Genomic DNA, 15,229 nt, shown 5'->3' on the forward strand with positions numbered 1-15,229 from the left:
CTCGATGACTCTGCAGGGTCCAACCGGAGTTAGCCTCACAACTGCCACCGTTCTCACCTCATGACTACTCCACTTCTCGGCGGTTTTAATTATCTTATACCCAGTAGATTCTTCACATGCCGTTGTGGTACCTCCTGCCCTATTCGGGCTATACCGAGGACGCTATAGGACCCTGTCTCGATATACGATACGATATCGTTTAGTTTATATAGATTGATATGGCCCTTTGCCATCTTTCTGTTGACCATGCACCCCTCCTTTCGTTAATCTCCTACAGTTGCCATTCACTCATTCAACATGAAGATCTCTGCATCTTCGTCCATTCTTTTTGCAGTCAGCAATCTGCTGCTGCTCGCTGGCCATGCCGTTGCTGAAGAATCATGCGCGTGCTCTGTCCGCTACATTGTGGTGGAAATGCCCAGCCAGGTCCCTACCATGACAGCTGCGCAGATTGAGAGTGCTAAACCCTCCGAGACTGTCAAGATTCCCAAGGCTTCCGAGACTGTCACGACCACGATTCGCCCAGCAACTGCTACTGCTCAGCACAACACCACCGTCATCTTTACGCCTGTTCCTCACCCAGACGAGGATCACTCCAACCCCGAGAACTGTGTCCCTAAGAAGAAGGTCAAGCTGTCCTATGGCGCCCCCAAGGGAACTGTCCCTGGAGGAAACGTTCCCGGCAACAAGACCGCAGATGGTGCCATCAACATGAAGATCGACATGAACAAGCCTGCTGTTGCTCTCGACACCATCGGATCCATCACTAAGGTTCAGTGCAGCGGCGACTCCATCACCGTCGAGTTTGGAAAGGGAGAGGGTTTCAAAAAGGCCAAGGAGTCTTGGCTCAAGTACAGCGACTTTACCATCATCACCAGTGGCTCAAGCGGCTGCGACTCTGGATCTCAGCGTACCTTTATCTCGGTTGGAAATGTTTCTCCCGATGAGAAGAAGCAGACCATTACCTGCAGTGCCACCAAGGTGGATATTTCAGAGGTGGCTGGTGAGTTGCACGTATGAAAATTGTTGCAATATACTGACAAGTGAACAGACAGCTTTGAGATGGACTTTACTTCTATTCCTTCTTCTACCCTCAAGAAGCGCCTCACGCTTGATCCTAGCGTTGCCCTGAGCTTTGGAGCTGGACTGCCAGAGGATACCATCCTGTTCAAGGAAGACCCCTGGGTGACTGTCAAGGCCGACCAGGCCGAGTTTGCGTCCACTGTCACCTTCTCAGGATACCTCAAGTACAACTTTTGGGGATTCAAGGTGAGTTTCTGGATTTCATGGCATCAACTCTTGGGTAGATGCAAGCTCTTTGATATGCTGGTACTGACCGTCCTAGCTCGAGCATCTCTACTTTGACATTGACACCCAGTTCTCTGCCGACGTTGCCCTGAGCGCCGATGTCGCAGCTGCTTGGTCTCGCTCCATTCTCTACGACCCTGATTCTCTCACTTTCAACCTTATCGACGTTCCAGGAATCGTCTCTCTCGGTCCCGGTGTCGGCTTTGCTGTTGGCGTCGACATTGATGCTTCAGGCGCTGTTTCCGTCACCGCTGGTGCTGGCATCTCTATCCTTGATGGAAACGTCCACCTCGATGTCCTTGACTCAGCCAAGAACTCTGCCACCGGCTGGGTTCCCCAGTACACTTCTTACGCCAACGTCAGCGAGAGTGTCGAAGTTGGACTCAACGCTAGCACCTCCGTGACTGTACAACTGGCCGTCAAGGTTCTTGGAGGACTCATCGACCTTAGCAGCGGTCTTACAGCTACGCCCGCTCTGATCAACAAATTTACCCTCGATTCTGAGCAGTCTGCCAGCGCTTCAACCAACGGAACAGCTACGCATGTTGGAGGCACTGGAGGAGTTGTCGGAGACTGTGATGTCACCTTCAAGTCTGACTTTGTCTTTGATCTCGTTGGATTTGCTACAAAGTGGTGGAGCGCCAATCTGTACCATGTCGAGCTCCCCATCACTGATGTCTGCTATGATTTCGATGCTCCCAAGACCACGCAGAGCACGGTGGCTGGAACGGTTGTTTAATGACGGATACTTGCTTCGGCTGGCTATATTTACAAAGCCGAATGGATATTAGCCGGAACCGACCTCGGCTCATCTCTGAATAGGCAGATACCAACCCAATTGAACAGAAGCCAATCGAGATTATTACACCCATATTGTTCCCGGGCCGACAACCATCTATGCACGGAACTTCAGCTGTGATAGGCTTGCAGTTCGCTTAGAGGGTGACCGAACTGCATACTCATTGTAGTCAATGTTCAGAAGCGAGTTTGTAAGCCGCGCGTACTCATCACATTGCGCAATGCACCGATTGATGACCGCCAAGCATCATCTTTCTGAATCCGTTTCAAAAGAGGGTCTAGACCATGTGTTTCGGTCACATGCCGTGGTGTTTCTGATTGTTGGTGACGGTTTCGGAACTGATCCTTGTCTTGGTTGTCGTTTGTGGTCTCGCGTATATGCGGGTTGGTTGTTTCTTGATTAGTTTGGAAAGGCTACCGAGATGGATGCCCCGTGGGGTGCGAAACTGGTTTTCGATGTCTAGAATGGGAATTATAGTCGGAGTGGTTTTAGAATGTTTCGTTTCGTCTTACATGTTGATCTCTGGGCTTCCGTAGGGGGAATCTCTCACCGCTGACATTGATCCTTGACTATCTACGCCTCCAACGAACAGCATGTGAAACTACTTAAAGCAACATCTAATATCATGTTTTGGGTAGCATTGCCTTGGGATACATCGGCAAAGTTGGGATGAATTCAAGCAGCCAAGACGTCGTAGCGTAGCGTACCTATGCAGAAACCAGTCGCGAACTCGCTCCTGAAGCAGAAATACCCTTGCCTACCTATTTGTGATGCCAAGACAAACACTACATCTATGAGAAACTCTAGACCCCAGCAAAAGCAAAGCATAACAGGAGTCAAGCCGAAAGACACCCCTTTCAGCAGGTGGAGGAGCCTGAAGCGGATGTGGAGATAAGAGGATTTTAATTACGATACCCAATTCCGACAATATCCTCAAACACCTAGTTGATAAGATCTTCTAAACCTTCTCAGAATAGTTAGACAAGTTTATTCTGAAACTTATCATGTCTTTTATGATCAGAGACAAACCCATCTTACGTCAGTAGCGGTTACCACCCATCACAAGACCAACCTAGCTGCAGGGACCCTTGTCGCTAAAAAAGCAACACATTGCTTCCACTGGACTTCTAGGCGCTGTCACACTTTCTAGGGGGGTTGACAGCTAACGCGTTTGGTTTTCTTGGCGGTAAAACACGGCGACTACGGGGGAGCTTTCTAGTGGATGCTGTGGAGTGTGATTGGCCGAACCATCCCGTCTGCCAGTGGTTGCCGCCTTCCTCTAGCGACTGCTGGAGCTCCTGCTTGAGCGCTGATTGCACGAGACTTCTGAAACAACCCGTCTCTCCTCCATCATTTTCCTCACCGAAAGATCAAGACTGAGAAATCGTCATAATCGTCGATCCCAATTGCTGAAAAGCAACTTTTCTAGGTTCAGAATCTTACCGTCGCTGCCCCTGACTTTTTTCCACAAACGGGATACGGATACTTGTCCAAGGGAAGGGGATCCGCTCCACCGTTGGCCTTGGGTCCGACCGAGACCCCCAAAGAAGCGCACCACCAACCCTGGGTCCACGACGATCAGCGCCCACAACGTCAATACCATCACTGAGAGAGACAGAGACCAGCTCCCAGCTGCCAGCTGCTAGAGATTCGTCTCGTCTCGTCTCATCTCCTCGTCTGGCGCTAAAACCTCGCACCTGCAGCTTCACATCGCATCGAAACCTCTCCCCGAGGAGAAACCCCCCGTTTCCCACGCGGACTAGCGCTAACACCTCAACCTCAACCCCCTGGAAACGAACCCCTCGGATCCCCTCCTTGACGTTCGTTCAGTGTCCGTGCGCGCGCTGCCAACGCACGCCCTGTCACTTCGTCTGGCTGGTGTCGGTGTCCCTTTGTCCCCTTCATCACGACCTTCAGGACTGCCACTGCGACCCTGCTTTGGCTCGGACGTCTCTGAGTGGTTGTTGAATCTAGACTTTTGTGCACTGCGCTGCACTAGCTGCAGTGCGCTCCAGTGTTCGGGTTCGGCTGTCCACTTCTCCCGTTTTGCTCAAACCTCCTGGACATCGAACACATTCGATTCCGCGCCCGCGACCCTGACCGAAATTACCACCTGCAACCTCTTGACCGACTGCCCCGTATCGCGGCCTCTCGGGCATCTCGACGAACGGTACGTACGCCTTGCTTCCCCTGCCTCCGCTGCCTGGTCCTTGTCTTGTTCTCTCTGTCCCGCCGTGTCCCTGTCGTTCTTATCCTCGTTCGGTTGGCCGCCTGTCACATCTCGGTCCTGTCTCCAGACGGAGCCTCTTCCCCCGCGACCAGCAACCGCTACGGCCCCTTCCGTTCGCCTCCCTGAGTCCTCGTGTCTCTCGACTACGCCTCTTGTCCTTTTACGTTTCCGTCATCATCTCTTTGCCCTCGCCAACCCTGGCTCAGAGTCCCCATCTAGACCCATCTTGAGCGGTGACCTCCCTGGTCTCACCGGATCGCCCTCACGATCTCCAGCGCAACGTCTGTTAGGCTCACCCGTTCCCTTGGCTCCCATCCCTTCCTTGGCTTCCGTCTCGAGGGCAGCTGTCATTTTGCGAGTTCCTATTTGGTCAGCTACTTGCCCAGTGCTGCCTTTATCCCCGCGATTCTCTTTCCTTGTCTTTCGCCAGATCCATCATCTCATGTTTTGCTACTTGCGCCATCTACTCGCCAACCGCCATGGCTGATTCCTCAGAACTAACAATCCGGCAGGATCCTCCAGCCGTCGACGACTTTTCCCACTTTTCAGATTCAGACTCCGATGACGGACGACCGCCGCCGACGACCACTCGATATACTCCCGATCTGCTCTCAGGCGTCTATCGAGGCATTCGCAAGCTACCTTCGGTCAAGCTCTCCCGCAGCCCTTCCCGCCTCAACCTAAAGAGTTCCTCGTCGAGTTTACACTCTGCAAGCTCGTCCACCTCGAGCGTTCAGAAACCATCCGAGAGTTCGGCCATCCAGCATGTTCGAAATTTGACCCTACAATACAGTCTCGCGAAGCCTTTACCCCGACCACCTCCCAGTCGAGATTCCACGCCGCCACTAGATTCCAACTCTCCCACAAACCTACCAAGCGTCCCTGAGGGTCAGGTCACGCCAAGCTATCCTGATCCATCACCGGCGCAGTCGCCAGTACCACCACCGCCGCCAAAAGAACCCGCCATGGATAGCCGGACAAGCACCATGGATTCGAACTCTTCGGCGCCACCGCCGCACATGTATGGTGCCCACGAGGCCAACAACAGTATGAGCAGCGTGTCGAGCTCTTCCAGATACGAGGGACCGCAAGATGCCAACAATAACCTCAAGCCAGGGGCCACCGGGGCGGCTTCTGCTGGACCATCACCAAATGTAACGCAGGGCCGTTCAAACCCGGTTGGAGGACCGTCACAAGGCCCTTCCACACACCTCTCGGGCCTCATGTGCAATGTTCACAGAACGACGGGTCGTGAGCCCCATGCGCTGGTCGGAGCCACAACCACCATTTTGGGCGACAAACTCTATGTTTTTGGAGGAAGGATTCTGTCTAGAAGCCGACCTGCCCCTTTAACATCAGACATGTACGAACTGGATCTTATTAGGCGGCACTGGACGAAGTTGGAGACGACAGGCGATGTTCCACCTCCTCGATACTTTCACTCCATGTGCGCGCTTGGAGATACCAAGATGGTCTGCTATGGAGGCATGTCGCCTGCCCCTAACCAACCCCCTGGCGGTGACCAACCTGAAATCACCGTCATGTCTGATATTTACATTTACGACGTCACGACCAGAACGTGGACCTTCATCCCGACCCAGGACCCTCCTCAAGGCCGGTACGCCCACTGTGCCTGTATTCTCCCTTCATCCGCCACCTTTTCCTCGCACCGCGCACCTCTATCCGCTCTTCAGCATAACCCTTCGTCCGGGAACCCCAACGAAGGTCGCATTGGTATCAACATTGACGGTGCGGGAGGTGCTGAAATGGTGATTGTGGGTGGACAAGACGGCAGGAACAACTATATCGAGCAGATCAGCGTATTCAACTTGCGAAGCCTGAAATGGACATCTACACAGCCTCTGGATAGGAGCTGGGGCGCATACAGAAGCGTGACGGCTCCATTGCCCCCTGCAGTGGCAGCCAAGCTCGGTCGACGACACTCAAATGGAGTTCAACGCACAGAAGGAGGAATCAGCCAGGAGGCCCGAGAACCAGGATCGTCTATGCTCATTTACTGCAACTACAACTTTTTGGATGTCAAGCTGGAACTGCAGATTCGCGCACCAGACGGAACTCTGACAGAGAGGCCCATGTCAGGAACATATTCGCCCCCCGGATTGCGATTCCCGAATGGAGGAGTTATCGATACACACTTTGTGGTCAGCGGAACGTACCTCACATCGTCTCGACAGGAGTATGCTCTCTGGGCCCTGGATTTGCGGACACTCACGTGGAGCCGGATTGATGCTGGAGGAAGTGTGTTTAGCCAGGGCAGCTGGAATCGTGGAGTCCTTTGGAACCGACGAAACACGTTTGTCATTCTAGGCAACCGGAAGAGAAGCCTCGTCGATGACTATAATCATCGACGAATCAACTTTTCCAACGTGTGTATGGTTGAGCTGGAAGCTTTTGGGTTCTATGATAACCCACGCAAGACAAGCCCTCTATCCGGTTTCATCTCTGCCAGCAGTCCTTATGCGGGCCCTGGACTCAGTCTCGCGCGCAAAGCTGGGTACACAGCGGGTGGAAGACACCACTCGAGGGCGAGCGAAGAGCTTGGTGAGAAGGCATTTACTCTACGAGAGCTGTCAGATATGGATATTCTGTGCATCGGGGGCGAGCGAATCCCTGTCAACTCGAGGATTGTTGGACGACGATGGGGACCTTACTTTGTGCAGCTCCTGAGAGAGGGTACGGCAACTCAGGATGGAAGTGACGCCATGACTCTCCGGTCTGGTCTGGCGAGCAATCCCCTACGAGCATCAGCCATCACCATCACGCCGAGTTCTAGGACAGCCGAGAGCTCTGGATCCATGAGTAGCACTATTGGATCATTGGGTTCATCTGGCATCCCGGCAAGCACAGCACCTTCAAGCATCTCTGCTGGGGCTATGGGCCACGAGGCCAATCCGACCAACATCAATGCCGCGCCTACGCCTCATTCGCTACCACCAAACTCACGACCGCGATGTCTTTACTTGCCACACACCTATCTCACGATCCAGGCTCTCCTTCACTTTCTCTACACAAGCTCCCTGCCCCCGCCATCTTCTCCGCTCTGTACACCCCAGATTCTCTGCTCACTCTTGCAAATTGCGCGACCCTATCGTATCGATGGGCTTCTTGAGGCAGTTGTCGAACGACTTCATGCTCTACTTGACAGCCGAAACGCAGCAGCCGTGTTCAACGCAACAGCAATGGCTGCCGGAGGAGGACGTGGTATTGATGGATCACTCAACCCCAACTTCTTTGTGGGAACTCTTGACCCTGTTGGCTCGCCTACTGCTACATCGGACTTTTCCTTGGGTCATGGAGCTAGCGACAGCTTTTCTTCAGATATCCAAGCACGAACCGAAGGTCTTAGTCTCAACACGAATGTACAGCAGCCTAACCGTCCCCCAAGCGACGAACTGTCAGCGACAACAAGCCAGAGCGGTTCAGAGTGGAGCTCTTCAGAGATTGGTGGCAGCGAGAGGGAGAACTTTGTGTGGAGTGGCGAGCTTAGTAGCGTGATTGGGCTGCAGAAACGAGGACTGCGAGGGCTGATGGAGGGTAGAAGGATGAGAGAAAGGACAGGGACGACTGGTGGAAGCAACATGGGACCAGGGTACTCTGGCGGCCCAAGCCAGCCTCGAGTTGGGTTGGGAATAGCAGGATCATGAGGTGATTGCTGGAGGTGAAATTCGCAGCGCATCGGATGGGCAGGAAAGCAACATTAGCGAGGGATAAGCAAAATAAGTAAAACACTGGCATGCCATGTAACGAAACGAGTCACGGTCTATCTATGTAGAAGAAAGGAGGAGGGGGATGTCGAGTAGCAATGTACATGGAGCACTGCATGCATGGCATGGATGGACATATCATAACATATAAGATATCATACGCTAACTAGACTAATGGACCTTGACTTGGGGGATATAGAATGCATGTGCCGAGACGGGGGTGATGAGGGTGAGATATCGTCTAGGTTGGAGTGATATAGGGAACCAAACTAGTGTCGATTTAAGTAGATGTGACGAGTCACTGACGGTCCAAGGGAGAAGAGTAAACGAGATGAAATGAGTATATGCAGTATGATAATGGGTATCCTAGACTCTTACTATGTAGACTACAACTTGACCTTGCCGCCCTCCATCTCTCTGAAATCCTTGTCTGTAAACGGCACATAGCTACCCCCCTTGAGCCAATATACCTCTCCCATGTCCTTTTGCGCAGGATCAACTCCCGCCTCACGGAGAGCGTGCTTCTGCTGCTTATTTGTCCCCGTGATCTGCCCTCCTCCCATCTCCGTGACGATTCTTAAGAATAGGGGGCGGGCAAACTTGGGGAGTGAGTGTTGCACATGGGATGCTAGGCTCTCCATGGTTTCTTGCGTGGGTTCCGACGAGAGGTATACTGCTGCACAACCTGCTCGGCCGTCGTGGTGAGGGAGGGATACGCCGTAGACGTTGGCTTCTTTGATGATGGGGTGTTGGCATACTATTTCGCTGACTTCGGCTGTTGATACGTTTTCGCCTTTCCAGCGGAATGTGTCGCCGATGCGGTCGTGGAAGTAGATGCGTCCGTCACTATCCCACCGAACAACATCTCCGGTACGGAACCAAGCGTCGCCTTTGCTAAACACGTCTCGTAGAATCTTGGCTTCCGTGGCTGCCTTGTTACCGTAGTACCCCTGGAAGCGTGCATATGGGTCTTTCGAGGGAAGCTTGAAGAGCATCTCGCCTGGATCGCCGGCGCGGACCTTGCGACATCTTCCTGTCTTTGGGTCGCGTTTGGGCATGTCGGTGTCCCAGTCGACTTCAACAAGGGTGACTGAGAAGCTCATAATCATGTTGTATACCCAACCATTCCGACCAATAGCCCCAGCAGTGAGATCATTTTTGCTGAGGTTAAACGTGCCAAACGTTCCCTCAGTAGCAGCATAAAACTCGCAAATCCCCTCGATGCCAAACCTCTCTTTAAACTCGTTCCAGATGTCTGGCCTCAGACCGTTGCCAAACGCCACACGCACATTGTGCTTCTTGTCGAGATACTCACCCGTCTCGGGATCGTACTGGGGGGGCGCGGCGAGGAGGTAGCGGAGGGTCTCGCCGACGTATTGGATGGATGTTGCGCCTGATTCGCGGACTTCTTGCCAGAAGAGCTTTGTGGAGAATTTGCGGCCGAGGGCTTGGGTGCTGCCGCCGAGGAGGGTTGCGGAGAAGGAGAGGATTGCTGCTGAGGAGTGGTAGAGGGGCATAGACTGAGGTCAGTGTTAGTATGGAGTTGAAGATTGAGATAGGGGAGACTCACGGTATACATGATATCGCCTTCTTCACGAGCCAGTAGCTTCTGTGCCATTGTACCCGCAACAATCAACTTTCCCCAAGATACCACGGCAGCCTTGGGCATACCAGTCGTGCCAGAGGTGTAAATGAGGATAGCCATATTGGACAGACTACTCTCGGATCGTTCGGAGTCTGGCGCCCTCACAGCTTCCGTAGCCAAGAGCTGAGCTTCCACTTCTGGCGTGTATACGACGAAGCGCATCTCGTTCATCGCATCACGAACATCCTGTCCCACATTCTCGGCAACGTTGGGATCCACGATGCACAGCTTGCTCGTCGCGGCCTGAAGACAATGCACCAAAGACGCGCCAGAGAGGTTGTAGTTGAGAAACGCAGGTTTCGCACCGATACTCCAAAGACCAAGCCAAAGCACAACAAACGTATCCGAATTCTGAAAGTCGACAGCGACGATATCATCCTTTTTAACGCCCTGCTCCTTCTTGAGCCAGTGTCCACACCTCAGCGCTCTGTCGTAGACTTCTCCGTAGGACAAGCGCTTGCCCTCAAAGATGATGAATAGACGGTCGGCGGTTTTCGGGTTCGTTGCGATATTCTCGACGAGGTAGAAGAGGTTTAGACGGTCGACCCATTCGCGGTAGTACATGCGCGACGCGCCGGAGAGGACGCAGCGGAGGAGGGTGAGGTCGTACCAGGTGGAGGAGCGGGCGTTGAGGTATGCGATGGTGCCAGCTACGGCCGGGGCCGCCAGGGCGAGAGGGACTGAGGATTAGCATTGAGAGTGAAGAGTAAGAGGGTAGAGGACTTACCAGGCATTGTAGAGGTTGTTGAGGGTGAATTGAGGCCTTCGGACCTGTCGGACCTGAAAGAAGAGAACAAGCTCCGTGTTGTTGACGTGGGTCGATGGGGTGATGGGCGATAAGGAGATGTCAGTGACGACAACACTCTCCACAGCGGGAAGACAAGGGCCTGGGCAAGTCTTTATAGGGAGGTTTTTAGGTAGAAATCAAGAAGAGAGTCCCATCTTGTCTGCGTCAATGTTTTACAACGACCCAACACTCGCGATGAAATTATCCGATTCGTAACACGACCTTTTGTCAGACTCTGGTCCGTTTGGTCAAGTCCTGCGGAGTGGTGATGATGCCTCGGCTCCGAGACACGGACGTCTGGGGATGTGTGTACGACATGTGAAGGGATTTAAACTGAGAAGGGCAAGAGTTGCGGGAGGTGAAGATGAGGGGGGGAAATAATGATGACGATGATGATGACTGGTGTTTTTGTTAATGATGGTGAGAAAGTGAGATCTGGTTGATGGGACGCTGCAGGTACAGTACGATAAGCGGAAGGCTATCCGTCTTAGAAGATGTCGATGTTGTAGATATGGGCATGTCAGTTATCAAGAGGATACATGCATGAGGTACAGCCATCTCTTTTGCAGAAACTCTACGTAACACACCTAATGATTCTGATAGCTTAATATAACAAATAGCATATCCAATTCCTCATTGTATCTAGCATCCCTAGAATGATGATTGATCCATTACATCCCAAGTTGCATCTCCACATCAGCGCTTACACACACCGAACCACCATCCCTATCACGTGACATGGCGATGTCGTGTTCCAAGCTCCCTTAGCAAAAGGACAATCACGATAAGAGCCAAGGTGCACAATTCCCCCGCGCCTCTATTCACAACTTTTGGACGGCATCATGGCGGACGTCCAAGAATCGTCTCTGGCGCCGTCCGCAGAAAATCCAGGGCTCAACTCACCTCCTCCCGAGAAGCCCTCCGATGTTACCAGGCGCACCCGCGTCGTTGTGTCGTTCTGGCTTATAGTACTGTTTCTAGGTCTTCCCATCTGGTGGAAGACTACTACTATTTACCGTGCCAATCTTCCTCTCGATGGGATGCTAGAATGGGCAGAGGGAAAGGTACGATGCCCGATGCCACAAGATACTCCGTCAAGCTCACATCTCTAGGCCTGTCGTCCAGTGTTCCCCCTTCAGATCTCCGTCAAGGCCGATGCGCTCCAGGAGAATGACGCCCAGAACCTCGTGCGCCTAACGCAGCACGCTCTCGACGACCACAATGACTTTTCCGGTCATCACCTCCGACTCCAGCTCGCCCCGAAAGAATCCCCCACCGCCGATGATTCCCACGTTGCGTTGACGATCCAGCTCACACCCGGCGAGAGCAACTCGGCTTCCCTAGACTCCGACTCTGCTGTTCTCAACATCGCATACCCTCCTAACGCCGTTCCTTCTTCCTCTTCTTCGTCTTCGACTCTTGCGACGTATATCGCCAACGAACTTCAGTCGACGTTTGTAGAGGAGCAGTCCATCATCTCGTACCTCCTCTCCACGTCTTCTGCCCCCGATGCCAAACCCCCAGGCTTGAGTCCTGAGACGGTCGATCAACTATCGAAGCGAACCACGCGATCACTCCGATATGCGCCGACGTACCACCTCACGTTTTCTCTATTCACGGCCGGCGCTGTACCGAACACATGGGACATTGAGGCCGCGATCGAAGAATATATGAAGCCTATGCTCGATATTCTAGGTCCTATTCACAACTTCACCATCGACACGCAGGTGCAGCTTTATGCGACACCTGGCGCGCAGTCGCAGGTGCTCAGCAAGGATGATCTGGCCTCCTTCATCAACGCCGCCGAGTGGCCTCTCTCGCCCTCGATCGGTGGAGCCCCGACCGTCAACTTTGTCATTTACGTGGGCGACCAAAAGATTGGCCTCGACTCGGAAGCAGGAACCTCGTCGCAGTCTTGGATGTTTCCGCAGTGGGGAAGCGTGTATCTCCTCAAGCTTCCCGAGACGACGGCGCATGTGTCGGCTGAGACGCTGAAGCAGCCAATGTTGACGTTTAATGGACATTTGTTGTCGCTGCTGGGTACGCCGCAGTCTGGATCTCTGCCTTTGAGACTGTCTACACTATCGCGCATTCGTTCTGCGGATTTACTGTTGCAAGCTTCTTCAACGCTTGGATCGCTGGCGCGATTGTCTCTTGCTCTCCCATCCATTGCTATTCCCCGCAGCGTCGCTGATGGTGTTGCATCAACCATGGAGCATCTCCAGCAAGCCTGCTCTAATCTAGGTGACCCGTCTGGACTATTGCATGCAAGAATCGCCGAGGAGGAAGCTGAGCGAGCATTTTTTGAAAAGAGCATGGTCGGACAGCTGTACTTCCCAGACGAGCACAAGATCGCAGTCTATCTTCCCCTTCTGGGCCCCGTGGGGGTTCCACTGGTGATGGGGTTGGTCAACGAGCTGAGGGGATGGATCAAGAGGAGGAGACAGAGGGCAAAGGATGCAGGCGAGAAGAAGGCGCAATGATTTATTTACTATGTATGTATGCTGTAAATGTAGAATTATAGACACGAGCATTAATTCAAGTCAAGACCCTTGTCCTGGACCATTACGTAGCTATACCTATTTTCGCCTCGGCTGGACCTAGCTTGGCGCCCCAGCTTTGACGTACTACATCTCGCGCTATCGAGATCCCCTCAGATCCAAACCCAGACCCTACATCATCACTCACGGGGTCCCGACAGACGGGAGGCAAGATGTCACTGACACGCCCAGCATGCTCCCCGAACCGACCTTGACCCTGACGCTCCCCAGCATCCATGACGGCCTCACCCTCGACTGTCGCGTCTACCACCCCGTGTCGCTGCTGGCGAACCCTCGCGCTCCGCAGTGGCAACGCCATGCCGCCGTCGTAGCGCATCCGTATGCCCCCATGGGAGGATCTTATGATGATCCCGTGGTGGATATAGTTGCTGCTCAGCTCCTGCGCAAGGGATATCTAGTCGGCACTTTCAACTTTCGGTGCGTATTTTGGAGACACATTGATTCATGGCTAATTGTACCAGAGGCGCCAGTGGCTCGGCAGGCAAGACGAGCTGGACTTCGAAACCAGAACGTGACGACTATGCTACCTTTGTAGCATTTATCCTACACTATGTTCACTTTCTCGATCCTTTTCGACCTCAATCCTCGGATAGTCTTGGTCCAGCACCCATCGACGTCAACACAACGACGACTCGACAACGCCCTATCCTCCTCATGGGCGGCTACTCATACGGAGCAATGATAACAAGTCAATTACCTCCCCTCGACTCTCTTCTACAACCATTCGTATCTCCCATAGCAGGCTCCGACGCTGCAGAAGTCCGCCTCCGAGCAGCACACCTGGCTGAGCAACAAAATATTGTCCTAGCAAGCGCCCGCGCCGCGATGAAAGAGCACGGTTCCATAAGAGGGAAGAGCAAGCGCGGCGTTAGGATCGGCGGCGACGAGGGTGGAAGTCCTAGACGGAGCCATGAAGGTGGGAGGAGGAGCTTCTCGCTGGACGAGGAGAGGTTTCGACGTGGTGTTCACGAGCTCATCACAAAGGCTAAGTCAGGGAGACACGGGCACAGGTTGTTTCACAGTCCGACGGAGAGTCAGAGTAGTGCTGCTGCTCCTCCTCCAGGAGAGCATCTACCTACTATCACGGACCTCACCATGCCGAAGCCAGCGTATTTCATGATTTCCCCACTTCAAGGTCTAGTTACACACCTAGCCACAATGTCCCTGGTACCAACAGCACTCGTCAAGAATCGGGATCCTCACGATGTGGCCGCTGAAGAGAAGCTAATCTGGAATCCTACGCTGGCCGTCTATGGAGATACGGATGTGTTTGTAGCGGCACACAGATTACGAGCCTGGACAGCAAAGTTGGGTGACAAACCCGGGTCAGGATTTCGAGGACGTGAGATTACGACGGCGGGACATTTCTGGGTTGAGGAAGGTGTTTTGGATACCATGAAGGATGCTGTTGGGGGTTTTGCTGAGGAGTTGCTTGGGAAGGCGTCCGCGACGTGATTTACTTGGTGTCTGTCGTCAGTCAGGTTGAAGTCTTTGGGGGGGGGGAGGGGGTGAGGGCATTCAGAATGAGGGGAGACATCGGGGGGAATGACCTACTCCGGGCCCGGGTCTGGTTAATGGCTCCAGAGGACCAGACTTATATATTTTACGAGTATACGATAAGCAACAGGACAGGCTGTTTTTCTGCCAACCTTATGATTCGCCCCTCGCACTTATTGTTGTCATCGAATTGGTGGCTTCTTGTGCTTGCATTCAACATGCATCCAGAGAGAGCCTCACCTATCTCCTAGTAGTCACAAGACTACAGTGAGGTCACTACGTCTTACGCTACTCATAAAACACATGCTAGACACAGTTCACTGTCTCATGCATACTCTAGCCGGCGTGCGTTTTCTTTCGCTGCCGGCTAGCATGTGCTCAGAGACAGGAGAAACCACGGCGCGTGTCAAGAGACAAGTCAACTCATCAACAAAGAACTCTCGTAGTCAGACATCCAATAAGAAACAATCACTTTCGGACATGCAATTAATCATCCCGAAAACAATGGACGATTCCCGAAGCTGAGTCCGAAAGCTGAACAGACAAGATAGAGAGTATCATGCATGCTCACGGACTTATAACTCTCCTCCGGTCATCACCACCTCAGCTCAACCCAATGCTTCATGTCAAAGTGGCCTGACACCCATCAAAGTTAAAGTCAGTGGCGTCTCCGCAGC

General features: G+C 53.1%; 5 protein-coding genes across 5 annotated transcripts; 4 read left to right on the forward strand and 1 right to left on the reverse strand.

Annotated features, from left to right (window-relative positions):
• Window positions 1–297: 297 nt before the first annotated feature.
• NECHADRAFT_48167 (uncharacterized protein) lies at window positions 298–2,047 on the forward strand (the record flags this gene model as incomplete). The annotated part of the gene is made up of 3 exons (XM_003043701.1): window positions 298–1,003; window positions 1,052–1,269; window positions 1,346–2,047. The coding sequence occupies 3 exons, from the start codon at window positions 298–300 to the stop codon at window positions 2,045–2,047; spliced, it is 1,626 nt and encodes a 541-aa protein (XP_003043747.1).
• Window positions 2,048–5,545: 3,498 nt separating this feature from the next.
• NECHADRAFT_11461 (uncharacterized protein) lies at window positions 5,546–7,915 on the forward strand (the record flags this gene model as incomplete). Its single annotated transcript, XM_003043702.1, has 1 exon — window positions 5,546–7,915. A coding segment is annotated over one exon (2,370 nt), but the record flags the coding sequence as incomplete, so codon positions are not given.
• A 533-nt stretch (window positions 7,916–8,448) lies between these two features.
• Window positions 8,449–10,441, reverse strand: NECHADRAFT_84461 (uncharacterized protein; the record flags this gene model as incomplete). The annotated part of the gene is made up of 3 exons (XM_003043836.1): window positions 8,449–9,582; window positions 9,633–10,387; window positions 10,435–10,441. 3 exons carry the CDS (start codon window positions 10,439–10,441, stop codon window positions 8,449–8,451), a joined length of 1,896 nt encoding a protein of 631 aa, XP_003043882.1.
• Window positions 10,442–11,336: 895 nt separating this feature from the next.
• Window positions 11,337–12,977, forward strand: NECHADRAFT_48269 (uncharacterized protein; the record flags this gene model as incomplete). The annotated part of the gene is made up of 2 exons (XM_003043703.1): window positions 11,337–11,558; window positions 11,634–12,977. The coding sequence occupies 2 exons, from the start codon at window positions 11,337–11,339 to the stop codon at window positions 12,975–12,977; spliced, it is 1,566 nt and encodes a 521-aa protein (XP_003043749.1).
• A 244-nt stretch (window positions 12,978–13,221) lies between these two features.
• Window positions 13,222–14,510, forward strand: NECHADRAFT_48364 (uncharacterized protein; the record flags this gene model as incomplete). The annotated part of the gene is made up of 3 exons (XM_003043704.1): window positions 13,222–13,472; window positions 13,517–13,856; window positions 14,088–14,510. Coding segments are annotated over 3 exons (1,014 nt in total), but the record flags the coding sequence as incomplete, so codon positions are not given.
• Between the last annotated feature and the right edge of the window lie 719 nt (window positions 14,511–15,229).

The sequence above is a fragment of the Fusarium vanettenii genome (assembly GCF_000151355.1).
Source record: "Fusarium vanettenii 77-13-4 chromosome 9 genomic scaffold NECHAsca_27_chr9_1_0, whole genome shotgun sequence".
Taxonomy (NCBI): Eukaryota; Fungi; Ascomycota; class Sordariomycetes; order Hypocreales; family Nectriaceae; genus Fusarium; species Fusarium vanettenii.